At 45.9% G+C, this 22,270-nt stretch overlaps 1 protein-coding gene across 2 annotated transcripts in view; it reads right to left on the bottom strand.

Moving 5' to 3' along the window:
• Window positions 1-14,265: 14,265 nt before the first annotated feature.
• Window positions 14,266-22,270, bottom strand: part of LOC121536491 (collagen alpha-1(IV) chain) — an 83,264-nt gene continuing 75,259 nt past the window's right edge. For both annotated transcript variants that reach the window (XM_041843807.2, XM_041843808.2), the window contains 8 exons: window positions 19,420-19,491; window positions 19,110-19,238; window positions 18,828-18,926; window positions 18,452-18,664; window positions 18,141-18,318; window positions 17,296-17,410; window positions 16,912-17,084; window positions 14,266-16,767 (listed from right to left, as the gene is read on the bottom strand). In XM_041843807.2, coding sequence (XP_041699741.1) covers window positions 16,686-16,767; window positions 16,912-17,084; window positions 17,296-17,410; window positions 18,141-18,318; window positions 18,452-18,664; window positions 18,828-18,926; window positions 19,110-19,238; window positions 19,420-19,491 — 1,061 coding nt within the window. In that variant the 3' untranslated portion in view covers window positions 14,266-16,685. The remainder of the gene's footprint in view (window positions 16,768-16,911; window positions 17,085-17,295; window positions 17,411-18,140; window positions 18,319-18,451; window positions 18,665-18,827; window positions 18,927-19,109; window positions 19,239-19,419; window positions 19,492-22,270) is intronic.

The raw sequence follows: 22,270 nt of genomic DNA, 5'->3' as shown, positions 1-22,270 counted from the left end.
GGCCGCTGGGGTCGGGGTTGATCAGAGAAGTCACAGCACCACTTAAGATGACGACGCAGGGGGGTCATGAGGAGATCCTTCAGTTTTATCTGATCAACTCTCCTGCGTATCCCGTGGTGCTGGGGCTTCCCTGGTTAAGCGCCCATGATCCTACCATTGCGTGGCAATGGAGGGCTCTTATGGAGTGGTCTGCCCAGTGTGTAGGGAGATGTCTAGGTGTTTCCTTAGGGGCGACCTCGGTGGAGAGTCCGAACCAAGTGCCCGCAATGCGCATTCCCCCTGAATATGAGGATTTAGCACTTGTGTTCAGCAAAACGAGGGCGACACGGCTACCACCTCATAGACAGGGGGATTGTGCGATAGATCTCCAAACAGGAGCGGCACTTCCGCGGAGCCGTGTGTATCCCCTGTCTCAAGAGGAGACCGCGGCTATGGAGACTTACATAGCCGAGTCCTTGGCACAGGGATACATACGGTCCTCCACTTCCCCGGTTTCCTCGAGTTTCTTCTTTCTGAAGAAGAAGGACGGGGGTTTGCGCCCGTGTATTGATTACCGTAGTCTCAATCAGATCACGGTTAAGTACAGTTACCCTCTTCCTCTGATTGCGACTATGACGGAGTCATTACGCGGAGCGCGGTTCTTCACAAAGTTAGATCTCAGGAGCGCGTACAATCTGGTGCGCATTAGGGAGGGGGATGAATGGAAACAGCATTTAGTACCACCTCGGGTCATTACGAGTATCTCGTCATGCCATACGCGTTAATGAATGCTCCTTCAGTCTTCCAATCCTTTGTTGACGAGATTTTCCGGGACATGCATGGGCAGGGTGTGGTAGTATACATCGACGACATCCTAGTGTACTCTTCTACACGAGCCGAGCATGTAGCCCTGGTGCGCCGAGTGTTGAGGAGGCTGTTGGAGCATGACTTGTATGTCAAGGCAGAGAAATGCTTGTTTTTCCAGGAGTCCGTCTCCTTTTTGGGTTATCGATTGTCCGCGTCTGGTGTGAAGATAGAGGTTGACCGTGTGTCGGCCGTGCGTAATTGGCAAACTCCAACCACTGTAAAAGAGGTGCAGCAGTTTTTGGGTTTTGCTAATTACTACCGGAGGTTTATCCGGGGCTTTGGACAGGTGGCAGCTCCCATCACGTCCCTGCTAAAGGGGGGTCCGGTGCGTTTGCAGTGGTCAGCTGAGGCAGACAGGGCATTTGTTAAACTAAAGAACCTGTTCACTTCGGCTCCGGTGCTGGTGTGACAGGTTAAAGGACATATTCATAGCCTGTTATACACTAAAAAGTATTAGTAAGTTCATGGTATGTAAGGATCTTAAAATATCTAAGGTTAAAAAGATAATGCATCCAGTACTAGTTCATAGAGATTGATAAAATGCATAAATGTGTTTAAAATCCGTCAAGAGTCAAAGGGTTAATATTGTAAGAGGAATGTGTAAATGTTATATTGACTACTTTAGTTTGTGGTGCCTAATTTAAGGGTAAAAGTGTTCATCTGTGATCTACTAAATGCTCTTAATCTATGAGCCTGAGATCGATTGCTCTGGTCTCCACCCAACTTCCTGGGGGAATCGCGGTCTTTTTCTCATTACACTAAATTTGTCAGTGAGGAAACATAACTGCGTCACGTTCGTGATTATTTCTCCCCTTTTTCAGGTACGTTATTGATATGAAACGAGTTAATTTGAATGTAATAACTTGCTAACATGTCAAGAGAGTTTAAGGTATGTGTTAGTAACATCTTGAGGAAGTTAGAGTTAAGTTGAAGAGAGTTATTAGGTGCGTGTGTGACTGTAATCTGCTTGGTTGCAACGAAGATTAGCTTTGTACTGAGAGTAGCTGCCATTTTATGCTAATTGTGAATGAATATGTGCGTTGTTAATATAATATTTGGGGTTATTTGTATAATGTGTTTCGAATACTTTGTTGACATGGTAAATGTAGTTATGGGTTACTGAGCTAAAGCTACTTTGTGTTTGACAGTTATATTGAAACATTTGTATATGTTTTAGTGAATTACAGTTTATGCTGTTGTGACTTGAATAAGCTTTGTACCCTACAAAACTCTGGTTCCTGTAGATCTGTTGTTCTGTAAAATGTGGTATTTTTGTAAAATCATTACACTAAATTTGTCAGTGAGGAAACATAACTGCGTCACGTTCGTGATTATTTCTCCCCTTTTTCAGGGGTGTAACATTTTGGAGGCTCCGCTGAGATTGCTGCTCAGATGTCCGGCTTCCACATCCTGGTCGCTGAATTCCGAGCCAGCTAAATCCCTACATAACAACCCAGGCAGGCTGCAGTGAGGAAAGTGTTGCTGTTCGAGGGGAGCTGGAAGTTGGGGGTTAAGTACGTGTCAACTGAGGCCGTTGAGAGACCATCAGAGACAGTAAGGACCACCTAATTCAGAGTCAACTCCTGCACAGTAAAGGTTCCTCCTGTCCTGTCAACATGACAACCGCCTTGGAAGAACTACAGGAAGAGGTAGTAGGAGAATTGCACACCCTGACTAAAGACAAGTTACTAGACGTATGTGATTTCCTTGACATATCAGGCGAACAGAGAAGAGATGTTCAAGACAAATCCCGCATATCACTGATGACTCACATTATGATGTTCCTTGAAAGAGAGGAAGTTGCAGAGTTAGAAGATGGCGGCATGTCGGAATTATTGTTACTTAAAGACAAAATGACAGAGATGATCAGTGGCATAGATAGCAAGACAGGGCAAACTGACCATGATATTGAAACAGCCAGAACACATCACAGAATAGAGGGACTGAGAACTGTAACCCCACAACAAGGGGTGGGAACTGAGCAGAGTACTGCAGACCAAGCCAGTGATTCTCTGCGCCAGCCCCAACCCCCTGCCCATCTTCAGAGGAGCATGCAGCTCTCACCCAGTGCACAGCCCGGCTCATACTGGCGCAAAGAGTTAAAAATTTCTGGTCAGATAGGTGAACCGGGCCAGAAAGATAAACTGACTTTTTCCAGCCTTGCCCATCAGATTGAGAATGGACTTAACAGAGGCTATCCTGAGGTAGAAATAGTAGACGCAGTAATCAGGGCTATTTCTCCAGGCTCACAGCTACGCAGCTACTTGGAAGGTAAACCCCAGCTAACTCTTCCCACACTTAGATGCATCCTGCGTTCCCACTTCCAAGAGAAGAGTGCAACAGAGCTTTCCAAACAGCTAGCTTCAGAAGCACAGCATAGCAAGGAGACCCCTCAAAGCTTCCTGATGCGCGTCTTAGATTTGAGGCAGAAAGTACTATTTGCGTCCCAGGAGTCAGAATCAGGGCTTAAGTATGACCCTGCTCTAGTCCAGCGCATGTGTTTACACACAGTCCTTACAGGTCTCCAGAGTGACAGTATCAGGATAGACATGCAGCCTCTCCTGCTTGATAGCGAAACATCAGATGAGGTTTTGCTAGAGAAGCTTAACATTGCTTGTGCTAATGAGATAGAAAGACGAAACAAAAAGCGTTTTAATGCCCCACAGCCTGCTACAACTGTAAGTGTAGTTCAGTTAGAAGATACGCCATCTGCAAAGTGTCCTGTGAAGGAAGCCAAAGCTAAGATACCCGCAGAACTGTTAACAGAGTTAGCTGAACTTAAGACAGGTGTAGCTTCCCTAAAAGGTCTCAGTGCAGAGATTGCTCAGATTAAGGAGACATTACAGCAGCCTATGTTTCAGTCATCGCCTTATGCCCATGCCCCACTTCCAGTTAGGAGGCCAGATAGGGACCCCCAGCCACCTGTTTCCCAGCAGCAGTATTACAGCAACTACAGTCAGCCCCAAGCACCTGACCCTGCGCAGTATCAATATGCACCTAACCTGTATACCAACCGCTCTGCTCAAGCTCCAAGGAGGTGTTTTGTCTGCCAGCAGGCCAGAACAGATGCACGCTGCACACACTGCTTCCGATGTGGGAGTGGGGAACATTTTCAAGCTGGATGTAAAATCCGGGAGTCAGACCATCCAAAGAGGCCCCTTTAAACGGGGAAGGGTTACCGCTGAGGGACAAGTGTTAACCGTAGCTACCAAAAAGTCCCAGAAATGTGCAAATTGTGCCAGAGAAGATTCATTTGAGAACCTGAAACAATGTTCATCATGTAAAGAGACACTGTACTGTTCCAAAGGATGTCAAAACCAACATTGGACTAAACATAAGGAAAAATGCACTCACCTGAAAATGGACTCTACCTGTGAAAAGCTTTCCTGTACAGAAGAAAATGCCCACTCTTTACCATCCCTAGCTCAAGGTTGCCACCCCCCATAAGGTCACCTCGCTAGTCGGTAGACAGTGCCTTGTTGAGTGTCACCTGAATCGCCACCACCTCCAAGCTCTATGGGACACAGGCTCTCAGGTATCGGTCATTGATGAACGATGGAAAGCGGAATCTCTCCCAAACGCAAGGCTGAGGGATGTTTCAGAAATTCTGGACTCACCTGATGATCTAAGATTGACGGCAGCAAATGGGACTGAAATGCCGTACCTGGGATGGATTGAAACAACTTTTCGGCTAGCCTCTGAAACTGACCAAACGAAGGAACTGATCATCCCAGTGCTGGTAATGAAAGGCTGTCACCTATCTCATCCCATCATAGGTTTCAATGTTATTGAGCACATCCTGACAATGACCGAAAAGACTAAACGGTACAGTACAGTGAAAAAAGCTTTCCCAAGCCTCAAAAGAAATAAGGTGAGGGCTTTTATACAGGCTGTTAGCGCAGAACAGACAGATGAATACGCAGTGAAGACCAAGAAAGAGAAGGTTGCTGTACCAAAACACAGTAGCATTCAGATTGAGTGCCGGGTAGCTTCCCAGCCTTTCAAAGATGACATGACAATGCTTTTCCAGCCAGACCTGAACCCGCAGTGGCCAGATGAACTTGAGTTCTTTGACACACTAGTCAGAGTTAAGAAAGGTGTTTTTCCAGTTGTCATGCTTGATGTCTCTAACCCCACTGACCACGACATTGCCCTGCTAGGACGCACCATAATCGGTACAGTACAAACCATTATGACTGTGTTACCTGCCCAAGTCTTTGAAAAAGCTGTCACCCCAGCCACAGTGAATCACACTAGTGTTCAAACTCCATGTACTGCTACTGAACAGTGGGATCCACCAGTAGGTTTAAGTCACCTAACCGAAGAACAGAGAGAGGTTGTTAGGAAAATGCTTAGAGAAGAGTGTCACTCCTTCTCCAGATCGAGACAATGACATTGGCTGCATTGAACGATTGAAAATGACTATTTCTCTAAAGGACTCTGAACCAGTCAAGCGCACATACATGTCAGTGCCCAGGCCACTGTATCAGGAGATGAAGGGTTACCTTCATGACCTCATAGCCCAGGGTTGGGTTAGGAAGTCAAACTCTTCATATTCTTCACCTGTCGTGTGCGTTAGGAAGAAGGACGGGACCCTCCGGTTGTGTATAGATTACAGAGACCTGAACAGAAAGACACATCCCGACCGCCAGCCCATCCCTCGGGTCCAGGACATCATGGACAGTTTAGGTGGTAATTCCTGGTTCTCCCTTTTAGATCAGGGAAAAGCATATCACCAAGGGTTCATCTCTGAAGAAAGCAGATCACTGACAGCATTTGTGACCCCATGGGGACTCTATGAGTGGATACGTATGCCATTCGGCCTCATGAACGCTCCTGCAGCTTTTCAGCGTTGTATGGAGGAATGTTTGGAAGGGCTCCGGGACAACATCTGCATTCCTTATCTGGACGACACGCTAGTTTTCAGTAAAACTTTCGACAGCCATGTGAATGATGTGCAAAAGGTTTTGCAGCGTCTCAGAGAGTATGGCATCAAACTCAAGCCAAGTAAGTGTGATCTCTTTAAACCCCAGGTCCGTTATTTGGGCAGAATAGTGTCTGCAGACGGCAGCAAAGTTGACCCAGCCGATTTTGAAGCAGTAAGAGCATTGAAAGAGATCAGACCACAGACTGTGGGCCAGCTCAGAAAAAATGCTTGGTTTACTCACTTACTACAGACAGTACATCAAAGACTTTTCTAGGAGGGCCAGCTGTCTGTATGACCTCCTGAAAGCAGATTCAGAGAAATTACCTGACCACCCACGGAAAGCAAAAACAAAGAAAGTAAGTCATGTGGTGCCCTCAAACAAGCCAATCCTGTGGACTGACCAGCATCAACAGGCACTTGAACAGCTGATTGAGTGTCTGCTTCACCCACCAGTCTTAGGTTTCCCTGACTTCACTCAGCCATTTGTTGTACACACTGATGCGTCACACCAAGGCTTGGGAGCAGTTCTTTATCAAGAGCAAGATGGGAAGCTTAGGGTCATTGCTTATGGCTCTCGAACCTTAACAGCAGCTGAGAAGAACTATCACTACCACTCTGGCAAGCTAGAATTTCTAGCTCTAAAATGGGCAATCACTGATAAGTTCCATGATTATTTGTACTATGCTCCGACCTTCACTGTATACAGTGATAACAACCCGCTCAGCTACATTCTGTCTACTGCAAAACTGAACGCAACCACTTCCAGGTGGGTTGCAGAATTGGCTGATTTCCACTTTACAATAAAGTACAGGCCAGGCAGAGAGAACGGTGATGCAGATGCTTTGTCAAGGATGCCACTGGATGTAGAGTCACTGATGAGAGAATGTTCTGAGGAGCTTCCACCAGACACCATTGCCGCCACTATACAAGCAGTAGAGGTACAGAAAGAGCCTTTTGTGCCTTGGTCAATTTCAGCTGCATCTATGTCAGTATCAGCTGAAGGTGAGACAACTACAGCAACAATCAGCTCGATCCCAAAAGAGGGGATAAGAGAGGCACAAGAGTCTGATCCGGTCATCCGTCCTGTGCTCGATTTCAAGCTGTCTGGTTCCAAACCGCCAGTTAAAGAGCAAAAGGAATTCAGTCCAAAGACAAAATGCCTATTCAGAGAATGGGACAAATTGACAATCGACAGTGATGGTATTCTGTACAGAATCACTACAGCCCGCAAGCAGTTAGTTCTACCAGAGCAGTACAAAGGTAAAGTGATGGAAGAGTTGCACAATAACATGGGACACCAAGGTACTGACCGCACTGTATCACTAGTACGTGACCGCTTCTTCTGGCCTTATATGCAATCTGACATTGAGCACTATGTGACTAAAACTTGTAGCTGTGTCAAGCAGAAAAAGCCAGGCCATGAAACAAGAGCTCCTCTGACAAACATTGTGACAACACAGCCATTTGAACTGGTATGTATAGATTTCCTCCATCTCGACAGATGCAAAGGGGGATATGAGTACATCCTCGTGATTGTTGATCATTTTACACGTTACACTCAAGCCTACGCCACCACATCAAAGTCAGGAAAAACTGCTGCAAATCTCATCTTCAATGACTTTGCCCTGAAGTTTGGGTTCCCCTCCCGCATCCACCATGACCAAGGGGGGAGAATTCGAAAATCAGTTGTTCCATCAGTTAAAGAAACTCAGTGGCATGGCGGGGTCCAGAACAACACCCTATCACCCGATGGGGAACGGTCAAGTGGAACGAATGAACAGAACATTGTTGCAAATGCTAAAGACACTAACTGAGACACAAAAGTCAAACTGGAAGGAGTCTCTAAACAAACTGGTTTATGCCTATAACTGCACCCGTTGCGAAGTGACTGGCTATTCACCATTTTATCTTCTGTTTGGGAGATCACCCAGGCTTCCAGTTGATATGTTCTTTGGATTGTGCACAGAGGCAGGTTCCAGTAACCAGCGAGACTACGTGGAGAACTGGAAACGAGGAATGGAAGAAGCATACGCCATTGCAAAAGAAAATGCTCAGAAAGCTGCTGAAAGAAGTAAGAAGTACTATGACACTAAAGTTAGGAGTTCAGTGCTACAGCCTGGCGAGCGAGTTCTGATTAAAAACCTGACACCAAGAGGAGGACCAGGCAAACTCCGTAACTATTGGGAAGATCAAATTCACACAGTAGTGAGACAAATGGGTTCAGACCTGCCGATTTATGAGTTGAGACCAGAAAAGGGTAGGGGACGCTCCCGGGTCCTGCACAGAAACCTGCTCATGTCCTGTGACCACTTACCTTTTGAGAGACAACCAGAAATGACTAAAGATGACAAAAGTAAGAAAAAGAGACATCAGCCTGGATCACAGCCTCTAGATTCTGATGAAGACAGCGGGGATGAATATGACCTTCATCATGAGCCGCTACAGGTCCCCACATTTCCTACAGTACCTGAGAGGTATGCTGAACCAGCGAGAGAGTCGGAAAACAGGCCCCCACCAGTGAAACAAACAGTTGCGGTGCCAGTTCCTGATATGCTACCAGCACAGCCGCTTGTTGAAAATCAGCTGGAGGAGAAAACAACAGTTAAAGAACTGCCTGCTGAGGAGATGAACTTGCCTGCTGAAAATGTGCTGGATGATCGTCCACTAAGTGCCTTTCCTTCATTAACTGCTGCTGCTGAACCTGAGGAACCAGCTTACCAGCTGCCACAAAGAGAGAGACACCCTCCAAGACGTATCACCTATGATCAGCTTGGTATCCCTTCCTGCTACAGTATACAGCCACAGCCACAGTTGTTCCCTGTCTACCCTGCACCAGGACTGGTTCCATGGCTGCCATCACTACAGCGATATTACCTTCAGCCACCCTACATGTATGGACTTCAGCAAACTTGAGGCCACAGACAGAGTTGACATGTTTGACCATGGACTACTGACTGATTTCACAGACTTTCACAAGACAATTAGCAGACTATGCATATAGATCATTAAAACTGATGGACTGTTGACAATAGTATGAGAAAAGACTGCTTATGGACTGTTTATACAGCTGGTCAACAGATATGGACTGTGAATATAACTTCTTGGTTCTATTTGAACTGTGAACTTTGACCTCTGCTCAAGGACTATCTTACAGAAGAGGATTTTCTACGTCCAGTGCTTATAGACTGTTTAAGAAGACAATGTTGGTAATGTTGGGACAACATTTATTTTGTCGGGGAGAGTGTGACAGGTTAAAGGACATATTCATAGCCTGTTATACACTAAAAAAGTATTAGTAAGTTCATGGTATGTAAGGATCTTAAAATATCTAAGGTTAAAAAGATAATGCATCCAGTACTAGTTCATAGAGATTGATAAAATGCATAAATGTGTTTAAAATCCGTCAAGAGTCAAAGGGTTAATATTGTAAGAGGAATGTGTAAATGTTATATTGACTACTTTAGTTTGTGGTGCCTAATTTAAGGGTAAAAGTGTTCATCTGTGATCTACTAAATGCTCTTAATCTATGAGCCTGAGATCGATTGCTCTGGTCTCCACCCAACTTCCTGGGGGAATCGCGGTCTTTTTCTCATTACACTAAATTTGTCAGTGAGGAAACATAACTGCGTCACGTTCGTGATTATTTCTCCCCTTTTTCAGGTACGTTATTGATATGAAACGAGTTAATTTGAATGTAATAACTTGCTAACATGTCAAGAGAGTTTAAGGTATGTGTTAGTAACATCTTGAGGAAGTTAGAGTTAAGTTGAAGAGAGTTATTAGGTGCGTGTGTGACTGTAATCTGCTTGGTTGCAACGAAGATTAGCTTTGTACTGAGAGTAGCTGCCATTTTATGCTAATTGTGAATGAATATGTGCGTTGTTAATATAATATTTGGGGTTATTTGTATAATGTGTTTCGAATACTTTGTTGACATGGTAAATGTAGTTATGGGTTACTGAGCTAAAGCTACTTTGTGTTTGACAGTTATATTGAAACATTTGTATATGTTTTAGTGAATTACAGTTTATGCTGTTGTGACTTGAATAAGCTTTGTACCCTACAAAACTCTGGTTCCTGTAGATCTGTTGTTCTGTAAAATGTGGTATTTTTGTAAAATCATTACACTAAATTTGTCAGTGAGGAAACATAACTGCGTCACGTTCGTGATTATTTCTCCCCTTTTTCAGGGGTGTAACACTGGCGCATCCGGATCCCGCTTTACCATTCCAAGTTGAGGTAGACGCGTCCGAGGCCGGTATTGGGGCAGTCCTGTCGCAACGGTCCGGCACGCCACCTAAACTCCGCCCCTGTGCGTTCTATTCCAAGAAGCTCAGCTCGGCAGAGCGTAATTATGACGTAGGGGACAGGGAGCTGTTAGCTGTAGTCCAGGCCCTAAAGGTGTGGAGGCATTGGCTTGAGGGGGCTCAACACCCTTTCCTCATTCTGACTGACCACCGTAACCTGGAGTACATCCGGGCAGCTAGGAGACTAAACCCTCGTCAGGCTAGGTGGAACATGTTCCTAACCCGGTTTGTTTTTAAGATCACATACATCCCAGGGTCCCAGAACGGTAAGGCAGACGCCCTGTCCCGGCGGTATGACACAGAGGAGAGGTCCATTGAGCCTACTCCCATACTGCCGGAGTCTTGTCTGGTGGCTCCGGTGGTGTGGGAGGTCGATGCGGAGATCGAGCGGGCCCTGCGTACCGACCCTACTCCCCCCGAGTGTCCTGTGGGGCGGACGTACGTGCCGCTCGAGGTTCGTGACCGCCTTATTTATTGGGCTCATACATCACCCTCCTCTGGACATCCAGGGATTGGCCGGACAGTGCACTGCCTTAGCGTGAAATACGTGGCCAACGTTAGCTAGGGATGTGAGGGTTTATGTCTCCTCCTGCTCGGTGTGCACCCAGTGTAAGGCGCCTAGACATTTGCCCAGGGGAAAGTTACATCCCCTGCCCGTTCCACAACGACCATGGTCCCACCTCTCGGTGGATTTTGTGACCGACCTTCCCCCCTCCCAGGGGAATACCACCATTTTGGTCGTTGTGGATCGGTTTTCCAAGGCCTGTCGTCTCCTCCCAATGCCGGGTCTTCCTACTGCCCTACAGACCGCTGAGGCCCTATTTACCCACGTGTTCCGGCACTATGGGGTCCCCGAGGATATTGTGTCTGACCGAGGTCCCCAGTTCACCTCCAGAGTCTGGGGGGCATCATGGAACGCTTGGGGGTCTCGGTGAGCCTTACCTCGGGCTACCACCCAGAGAGCAATGGGCAGGTTGAACGAGTCAACCAGGATGTGGGTAGGTTTCTGAGGTCCTATTGCCAGGGCCGGCCGGAGGAGTGGTCTAGGTATATCCCCTGGGCAGAGATGGCCCAGAACTCTCTCCGCCACTCCTCCACCAATTTAACACCTTTCCAGTGTGTTTTAGGGTACCAGCCGGTCCTGGCACCATGGCACGAGAGCCAGATCGAGGCCCCTGCGGTGGATGAGTGGATTCGGCGCTCGGAGGAGACGTGGGACGCTGCACATGTCCATCTGCAGCGGGCCATCCGTCGACAGAAGGCGAGCGCCGATCGCCACCGCAGTGAGGGACCGGTATACGCACCGGGAGATCGAGTCTGGCTCTCGACTCGAAACCTGCCCCTCCGCCTGCCCTGCCGGAAGCTGGGTTGGCGGTTTGTGGGGCCCTTTAAAGTCCTGAGAAGATTGAACGAGGTGTGTTACAGGTTACAACTGCCTATTGATTACAAGAATATTAACCCCTCGTTCCATGTGTCTCTTCTCAGGCCGGTGGTAGCTGGCCCACTCCAAGAAGATGAGATAGGAGAGACCCCTCCGCCCCCATTGGACATCGAGGGGGCCCCGGCGTACAGGGTCCGGACCATCTTGGACTCGAGGCGCCGGATGAGTGGTCTCCAGTATCTCGTGGAGTGGGAGGGGTACGGTCCGGAGGAACGGTGCTGGGTGCCTAGGAGGGACATCCTAGATCCATCCCTCCTGACTGAGTTCCACCGTGGGCATCCCACGCGCCCGGGTCCGCGTCCTCCTGGCCGTCCCCGAGGCCGGGGTCAGCGCACGGCTGGAGCCGCGCGTCAAGGGGGGGGTACTGTCACGGATTCTGCCGAGGCTGCTCCTCCTCCTTGTTCGGGCAGGCTTCGGCGTTCGTCGTCCCCGGAGTACTAGCTGCCACCGTTGAATGTTTCTATGTTTGATTGCTTTTGTCTGTCCATTGCACCTGTGTCCGTTTGTGTCTGATTATGTGTTCTATAAGTTGCCTGTTTTGTATTGGTTAGGTTGTGTGTTGTTATTCGCCTGTCCGTTAGTGCTGCGTGTTCTCTCTGTTTATTGTTTTGTTAGTTTACGCACAGTCTGCGTAATCGCTCGCCTCTGTTTGTTGTTGAGGCCGTTCATTGTATTGTGCTTGGTTTTGCACTAGTAAACGTTGTTGGACTAAGCTTCGGTGTCCTGCGCCTGACTCCCGCACCACATTAACCTCAGCTAGTGACAGGGAATTTGGGCCTGGTCTCGGGAAAGCAGTATATCCTTCGCTTCGGACTCATTAAAGAAAAATCTTTGTCCAGTTCGAGGTGAGTAATCGCTGTTCTGATGTCCAGAAGCTCTTTTCGGTAATAATAGACAGTAGCAGCAACATTATGTACAAAATAAGTTACAAACAATGCGAAAAACAAACAAAATAGCACAGTTGGTTAGGAGCCCGTAAAACGGCAGCCAATCCCTCCGGCGCCATTATACAATTAAACAATAATGTATGTTGATGCTAATATTATGTACAATATCTAATTATGTTTCCATATGATAAAAATAGCCTAATATATTCAACATGCTGTAAACTATTGTCTTTTAACAGTTTCACTCAATTCATTCTTATTAACCTAATAATTATGACACACCCCTCACTATTGTCATTGGTTGTACTAATTGAAATGTTCGTCTACATAAGCTGGTTCAAGCATTCATGACATTACCCTGAAGAAGGCCCAGTGATGCCGAAACGTTGGTGGTTTACCCAATAAATTACTGGGAGTTTATATATAGACTGTGCAATTCTCTTTATTTATTTTTATAGCTTAAAGTTTATTCACCGCTATTCAGCACCTCTACACAAAATACATTATCTGGGTGTGCGCCAGCTCATGCTTTTTATGTTCCAATTCATGTCAGTCACTCTAAATCTAAATCTGAACTTGAGTGAAATTTAATTTTACTCAATACGAAGTCATACCTTAAGCCAACACTTTTCTCTGGTCCTTCCTACTAGGGTCAGATGGCTTCATGTTCGGGAATGGAGGACCTAGGGTAATGGAATATTAACATTAAGTATGCAGAACTTAAAACGATATCCGCACAGTAAATGAAGTGTCCACTTTATGAATGAAATTCAATTTGAATGAGATATTTACCTCTGTTGTCTATCCGGCACCCACTGCAATGGTGGCAGCTTTTGGTTTGCTGTGTGTTTAAAAACAACAGCACATAGTTACACCATTAGCAATAGCAGATATGGAAATAATTCTCAATCTGTAAATTAATGAGACCAGGTGTCTCATGTGATTGAGAATTGCTGATACTATCTTTGTCTATTTTCTTTAGAAAACCTGCGACTGAACCACACACTTCTATCTAGTGAGAGGGCACAGAACATTTTAGCTTTAATTACCTCGTTGTCCCATTGAAGTCAACATCATTTTTTCATGGGAGACCTACTGGTATGGATAAAGGCTTGAATATTTTCACTATTTAAAGCAGGTTTAAAAGAAAGTGACACCACCACAACTTCATGAATGTGTGATTTCTCCATATGTTCATTTGCCAATTTCTAAGCAAGACAGAACAGTTTTCAGGCTATATTGTTGTCATTCAGTAAAGGTGTAGCTAGCTACTGCAACGTTACTGTACTTGCCTACTGTAGCCTACAGCCTACAACCAAGCTAGATAGCTAGCTACAATGAAACAATCAATTTCATCAAGTATGTTTAGCTAAATATATGTAGCTAGTGTGATTGCATGCCAAACAACTTTAGAGATGATTAGAAAGTTCTAAAAGCAAAAGTGACATACCTGTCTTTTTGGTGAGTGCTGCTCTGCTGGGGAACTGGATCTAGAGGCAGCTAAAGCTGACTAGCTAGCTAGCCAGGTAGCTTTGTAGCTAGCTATCTTGGACATTAATTAAATAAAATAATTGCCGTTGTGTTGTAAGTAGTAATTTCCAGATGGAGAAATGCCAGATCTGTCTGTAATAACTAACGTTGAATAACTGAGATCTGTGTCTACAGTGGTGGTTTGCTCCTTGCTCGAGGCCTACCCGCGCCTTTTCAAGTCTGTTTAGCTAAACTTTCTGCTAAATTTTGTACAAAGAGTGGAATGTTAGCTAAACAGACTGGAATCCAGACTAAATGTAGTCTGTATCCCAACGCTGCCACCAATATGATATTATACATCTAGGACACAGTTATGAAAATGCATGATATTTTACAGAAATAATTTTATTGAATGAGTTACACAGTATGGGGACTGGGAGGTGAGGAGAATAGTTGTCAACACATTTGGTCTGTTTGCTCATCATAAACTAGGGACTACAACCGAGAACTCCTGCCAAATTGGTCTCCAAACTCTGTCTTATTCCTCAAGAAGTCCTGCTAATACTGTATTTATGAATGAGCATTTGGGAAGAATAATAACACAACACATAAAATCTGGTTGAGTAATGACATAAAATTAGAAGAGGATGCAATCATTTATAGGTGATAGGGAAATAAATATCTGAATCTGACCCTCATTGGCCAAGACCAAAGGGCAGGATGAGTAATGTTAGCCAAAAATAGCCTTTTACTTTCAAAAGGCATTAATTGGGTCAAAACTAATTCTATAAGTGATTGTTGGTTACACGTAGCTTGTAAGGTCTGGAAGCTTCATTTCATCCATCTCATTCATTTGGGACTTGACTGATTCAGGGCTGGGAGAGGAGAGACTTGGTTCTAGAGTTCTAGAGTTCACCCTCAGAAGAAAGAGGGGAGCAGCAGGGAAGGGTTCATGTTGTAGATTTGGGACATGTGCCAAAAAGTGTGCTTGTCAATATACATTTTAAAAAGGAGTTTGAAAGTACTATAGATTTAAAACACCCAGGAATCTTGAAATGCTTAGTCATAAATGCATCCCTCTCTGTCTTTGACCAAAATGGCAAATATAGTATATTTAAATCTATCTAGCTAATTGTCACAGGAAGACTATTGCATTAGGCCTATCTAGGGAGCAACATGTAGCCTAGTGGTTAAGAGCGTTGGGCCAGTAACTGAAAGGTTGCTGTTTCAAATCCCGAGCCGGCAAGGTGGCAAAATCTGCTGTTCTGCCCTTGAGCAAGGCAGTTAACCCCCAACAACTGCTCCCCAGGCGCTGTTGATTAAGTCAGCCCCCTGCACCTTTCTGATTCAGAGGGGTTGGGTTAAATGCAGAAGACACATTTCGGTTGAATGCATTCAGTTGTGCAACTGACTAGGTATCCCCTTTCCCTATATGTACAGGGAGAGTAAGGCTATTCAGTTGGCATGATCAAGTATATCAGTGTAATAATAAGAGTACACAAAGGTTTGTGTATACATGTGCCTTTCTTTGGGTTCTAGCACAAGATTAATAAGCTCCAACATGCAAAATAATGTGAAGGATGTATCTGGAAACATACACAGAACTATTGCTGCACACTAATTAGATTGAGTGGCCGAGTGAACAGATAAGTGTTTGACGACTCTCCCTCTTTTTAAGGATTCCTCTGCACACAAACTACAAGCCATGAAATTCCTCCGTCAACAACAGCATGTGTGAGTGAGCGTGTGTGGAAACTCCTTCGCTTGTGACAAAACACACACTCTGCATAGAAATGGCAAGCTTACCCCCTCGTACTGAGAGGGTGTGTGTGTGAGTGTGTGTGAATATGTGGCAGTGTGGACTCCAATGACATACACATACACACACACACACACTTTCAGTGATGCTGCCACAGTAATGCTAAATATAACATGTAATGCTAAATGTAACATGTAATGCTAAATGCAGTATTGTAACTTTAAGTGCATGGATCCGTTTGGACCAGAATAACATACTGTACTTTCATATCTCACATTGTTTATGGTTCTTTGGCAACTCAAATCCGCTCTACATATTCTCATAAATCTCATAAATAAAATACAAATCGAAATAGAGATTATGGTGGCTGTTATGTTATATAGGAAAAAGAAAAGCAATATATTTACAACAGAAGCATCGCTATGCCTGTGTGCTAGCAACATTTAACCTATGGTGATCTCTCACTATGACAAGCATCTGTAGCCAGTGGTAACTCCCATCCTTACATTAGTACTGTGTTATTTAAAGAGTCAAAACATAAAATAAGTGAATAACACTATCTATAACTGTAACTCAAAGCTGAAAGTCAGTAGCATTGAGTGAAAATAATAAGGCAAATAGATAAGATTCAATAGCACCTGACTTGCACAAACACCCCCTTTCAAAATGGACGCCAGTTTACTAATGGGGAGGGGGGGGGGTATACTCAGTGCATTCATAAACTGGGCGCCATTCGTTAGAGAAACGTTGTGATAATGTTAGTAAAGTGTTCTGCATGATGAAGCGAAGGGCCGGTTGGTGTTATGGCTTGGTCTCCGGTGTGTGTTTGTGTGTGTGATCTGTTCTCTCTGCGATCTCTGGGTGTTTTTGTTGTTCTGTTTCACAGAGTGTGTGTGTCTGTGTGTCTCTGTCCCTCTCCTCTCACACACAGTGAAATAGCACCATCCTTTGGTCAATAACAAGAAGTCAAGCCACACCACGGACAGATGGGTGGGGTCAGGGGTTGTGGGGTGGTGGTCAAGGATCACAGAGAGGTCAGCGGCGGGGCCTATGTCCTCTTCATGCACACCTGGCAACGGCTAATGTGAGTCCGGAGACTTCCTGCCTTTAGCGTGGTGGGTACGGGTTTACTGGAACGAGATATGAGACGACATCAATCAAAATCAATCAATCAAGTCATAGTTCTGGTGGCCAGAGAGGGAAATATATAGGGGGAGAGAGAGAGATAGAGAGAGAGAGAGAGAGAGAGAGAGAGAAAGTTGTTCTTGGCTTACGTAAACATCTCCTTGTCCTCGATGGCAGCCAGCCAGAAGCTGTAGGAGTTGGCGTAGTAGTTGCAGGTTCCACGGCCGTGACACTCGATGAAGGGAGCGCTCCGGAACTCTTCTAGACAGGAACCAGGAGAGGCCAGGGCCTGGCCAGAGCCCTCAGCACCTGCACTGGTGTGCTACACAGAGAGAAGAATGGAGAGGGACAAAGAGGAGAGAGAGAGAGAGAGAGAGAGAGAGAGAGAGAGAGAGAGAGAGAGAGAGAGAGAGAGAGAGAGAGAGAGAGAGAGAGAGAGAGAGAGAGAGAGAGAGAGAGAGAGATTTTTAAGTATCAAAGTAAGTACTGATACAGCAGGCATGGCCTTGTAATATGAGTTTTGTCTCTCTCACCATGACGAAGGAGTAGCCAATCCAGAGAGAGTCCCAGCCATTGGGGCATGATGGGATCATGATGTTCTGACTGTGTACTGCTATCACCATGGCAGGAGCCTCACACACAGAACACCTGTTGGCATAGACAGAGGTCAATACACATACTATCCATGCACACACACTCACATGCATGTACACAACACAAACATACACCTACAAACATACCCACACACATATATCCTGGGTGAGTGCACAAACATACACTGTGTACAAAACATTAGGAACACCTTCCTAATATTGAGTTGCACCCGCTTTTGTCCTTAGAACAGCCTCAATTCGTCAGGGCGTGGACTCTACATGGTGTCGAAAGCGTTCCACAGGGATGCTGGCCCATGTTGACCTCAATGCTTCCCACAGTTGCGTCAAGTTGGCTGGATGTCCTTTAGGTGGTGGACCATTCTTGATACACACGGGAAACTATTGTGCGTGAAAAACCCAGCAGCATTGCAGTTCTTGACACACTCAAGCCACTGCGCCTGGCACCTGGTACCATACCTCGTTCAAAGGCACTTACATCTTTTGTCTTGCCCATTCACCCTCTGAATGGCACACATACACAATCCATGTCTCAATTGTCTCAAGGCTTAGAAATCCTTCTTTAACCTGTCTCCTCCACTTCATCCACACTGATTGAAGTGGATTTAACAAGTGACATCAATAAGGGTTCATAGCTTTCACCTGGATTCACCTGGTCGGTCTATGTCGTAGAAAAAGTTCCTAATGTTTTGTACACTCAGTGTATAGTGCTATAATCAATATTAAAGGGCCAAATGCCCCCCTGCCCCACACACACACCCAGCTACCTGCTGATGAATGGCCTGATGCTCTGACCGGTGATAGGGTCCATGTTCATTGGCATGGGCTCAGGTGAGGTAAGCCAATAGGAGTAGTCATTACGGGAAGCAAAGTAACAGACGTTGTTGATGTTACAGAAGAGGAAGGGCATGGGACTGAACTTCCTCAGACAGCTACCAGCCGTACCTACACACAGCCAGAGATACACACAAGTAGTTATGTGTGATGCTGATCTGAATCACAAGATAGATACAACATCTACCTCTATTCCTAGCTCTCTCTCTATCCCCCTCTCTCTCTCTCTCCCTCTCTCTCTTACCCAGGTCCTGTCCGTGGGAACGCTCGTTGCCCTGGATGTAGAGTAGGGAGTATCCATCATAGATCAACAATGTTCCCTCGGGACACTGTGGAACCTCCACCGATTGGCTGTGCCTGGTTACCAGGAAACCGTGATCCATGGAGGAGGGGCCGGGAGGGCCCACCTGACCCGGAACACCGTCAGGTCCTGGGGGTCCGGAATACCCTCTCGGTCCTATAGGGAGAAGAGTCAAAGGTCAAAGATGAAGGTCATGGTCAAATGGAACATTAGTGCCCAGCCGGATAAAAATAGTACATCAGATACTATTCTATTCTACATGCATTGTAGTATCCTTTTCAGTGTGGCTATTAACGGACAAAGGGGGTGTGTCTCTCACCTGAGGGACCAAGCAGGCCTGGTTCTCCCTTGGCTCCGGGGAGACCATTAAACCCAGGGTTCCCCTCGTCACCTTTAATACCCTGAATACCTGTCATACCTAGGAGACAGAGCGCGAAAGAGGAGAGAGATGAAGAGAGAAAGAGAGAGAGAGAGAGAGAATGGATGGATGGATGGACAGATGGAAGAGGGGGGTGTAATATTATATATTATGGGGTGATCGGTGCTGATGTTTGGTCATAATATATTGGCTCATTGTAGATAGGATGGTTTGAACTCTCACCTTGCTGTCCTTTCAGCCCAGGGAAACCTGAGGGCCCCACAGGCCCCTGAGGGCCCTGATTACCTGGGAAGCCGTTGTCTCCCTTGATGAAGGTGTGGGGGCCAGGAGGACCAGGGGGGCCATCATTACCTGGAACAAGGAAAGGCCATTCAGATAATTACCGAATCCTATTATTATTCATATTTGGGTAAAAGTGTCTGCTACATGGCACATATTCAGAATATACAGGTCAGGAGGTGTTTGATGCTATGAAGCTCACAGTGATTTGGTTTAATGGCTGTTTGGTTTAATGTGGTGTATCTCCACTCACCTTTGGTTCCTGGGAATCCTCTTTCTCCCAGCTCTCCTTTCAATCCAAACACTCCCAATTCACCCTTTGTCCCTGAAGAAGAGAGGAACTTTTGGATTTATCCATCTGATGAAACCATCCGAACCACATAGACCAACAGTCACATGCACACATTGTAAGAAGCAGAGGAGGCTGGTGGGGAAGCTATAGGAGGACAGGTTCATTGTTATGGCTAGAATGGAAGAAAACATGTGGCTTCCATATGTTTGATGTGTTTGATACAGTGGCGGCCTGCCCTAGGGGCATTAGGGGCGGCGCCCACTTGTGATTGGTCCCCCCAAATGTGATTATGTTTTAAATGCTCATAAAAGTGCAGTAAATGTGTACATTTTCTTGTTTCAAAAATATATTGTTAAGAACAAGCTGTTCAGTTACTACTGCCCCTCAGTGACTGCCAGCAGCAGCAGCTCCGGGGGCACATAGGCCAGCTATTTGCTATGAGGGGGAACTTCCCCAATGAAATCGCAGGATTTCATAACATAAATTATAACAGCACAAAGTAAATGGACTGTCCTGGGGTGGTCAAATGTGCACTCAGTCAGAACTTCTGGGTCTGCATGACGGTGGCTGGCCAATTTTATTGTTTCCCCCAATGGTGTTCATTAGGTTCTACTGTAGGTGACATGTTGTGTACACTAAAACAGCATAAGACCGGGTGTATCACAAAGCATTCAAATCAAATCAAATCACATTTGATTTGCCACATGCGCCGAATACAACAGGTTTACCTTACAGTGAAAAGCTTACTTACAAGCCCTTAACCAACAATGCAGTTTTAAGAAAAATAAGTGTTCAGTAGAAAATAGATAAGTAAAAAATAACAAATAATTAAAGAGCAGCAGTAAAATAAAATAACAGTAGGGAGGTTATATACAGGGGGTACCGGTACAGAGTCAATGTGCAGGGGCACAGGTTAGTCAAGGTAATTGTGTTGAATGTAATTGTGTAAATGTAAAAAATAAAATAAAAAAATGTAATTGAGGTAATATGTACAGTTGAAGTCGGAAGTATACATACACCTTAGACAAATACATTTAAACTCAGTGTTTCACAATTCATGACATTGCGGTCGGAGGCTGAGCAGTTGCCATACCAGGCAGTGATGCAACCAGTCAGGATGCTCTCAATGGTGCAGCTGTATAACTTTTTGAGGATCTGAGGACCCATGCCAAATCTTTTCAGTCTCCTGAGGTGGAATTGGCTTTGTCGTGCCCTCTTCACAACTGTCTTGGTGTGTTTGGACCATGATAGTTTGTTGGTGATGTGGACAACAAGGAACTTGAAGCTCTCAACCTGTTCCACTGCAGCCCCGTCGATGAGAATGGGGGTGTGCTCAGTCCTATTTTCCTGTAGTCCACAATCATCTCCTTTGTCTTGATCACGTTGAGGGAGAGGTTGTTATCCTGGCACCACACGGCCAGGTCTCATCGTTATCGGTGATCAGGCCAACCACTGTTGTGCCGTCGGCAAACTTAATGCTGGTGTTGGAGTCGTGCCTGGCCATGCAGTCATGGTTGAACAGGGAGTACAGAAGGTGACTGAGCACGCACCCCTGAGGGGCCCCAGTGTTGAGGATCAGCGTGTCAGATGTGTTGTACCTACCCTTACCACCTGGGGGCAGCCCGTCAGGAAGTCCAGAATCCAGTTGCAGAGGGAGGTATTTAGTCCCAGTGTCCTTAGCTTAGTGATGAGCTTTGAGGGCACTATGGTGTTGAACGCTGAGCTGTAGTCAATGAATAGCATTCTCACATAGGTGTTCCTCTTGTCCAGGTGGGAAAGGACATTGTGAAGTGCAATAGAGATTGCATCATCTGTGGATCTTTTGGGGCGGTATACAAATTGGAATGGGTCTAGGGTTTCTGGGATAATGGTGTTGAGGTGAGCCATGACCAGCCTTTCAAGCACTTCATGGCTATAGACGTGAGTGCTACGGGTCGGTAGTCATTTAGGCAGGTTATCTTAGTGTTCTTGGGCACAGGGACTATGGTGTTCTGCTTGAAACATGTTTGTATTACAGACTCAGTCAGGGACATGTCAGTGAAGACACTTGCCAGTTGGTCAGCGCATGCTCGGAGTACGCGTCCTGGTAATCCGTCTGGCCCTGCGGCCTTGTGAATGTTGACCTGCTTAAAAGTCTTACTCACATCGGCTACGGAGAGCGTGATCACATAGTCATCCGGAACAGCATGTTGCTTGCCTCAAATCAAGCATAGAAGGGATTTAGCTCGTCTGGTAGGCTCGTGTCACTGAGCAGCTCGCTGCTGTGCTACCCTTTGTAGTCTGTAATAGTTTGCAAGCCCTGCCACATCCGGCGAGTGTCGGAGCCGGTGTAGTACGATTTGATCTTAGTCCTGTATTGACTCTTTGCCTGTTTGATGGTTTGTCGGAGGGCATAGCAGGATTTCTTATAAGCGTCCCGGTTAGAGTCCCGCTCCTTGAAAGCGGCAGCTCTACCTTTTAGCTCTGTGCGGTTGTTGCCTGTAATCCATGGCTTCTGGCTGGGGTATGTACATACGGTCACTGTGGGGATGACATCATCGATGCACTTATTGATGAAGCCAGTGACTGATGTGGTGTACCCCTCAATGCCATCGAAAGAATCCCGGAACATATTCCAGTCTATGCTAGCAAAACAGCCCTTTAGCTTAGCATCTGCGTCATCTGACCACTTCCTTATTAACCGAGTCACTGGTGCGTCCTGCTTTAGTTTTTGCTTATAAGCAGGAATCAGGAGGATATAATTATGGTCAGATTTGCCAAATGGGGGGCGGAGCTAGCATGTTGGAGTGAACGGCTGTGTGTGAGAGGCTCC

The sequence above is a fragment of the Coregonus clupeaformis genome, chromosome 23 (assembly GCF_020615455.1).
Source record: "Coregonus clupeaformis isolate EN_2021a chromosome 23, ASM2061545v1, whole genome shotgun sequence".
NCBI classification, from domain to species: domain Eukaryota; kingdom Metazoa; phylum Chordata; class Actinopteri; order Salmoniformes; family Salmonidae; genus Coregonus; species Coregonus clupeaformis.
Note: the sequence above shows the minus strand (reverse complement) of the source record. Positions and strands in the feature narration are given on the sequence as shown.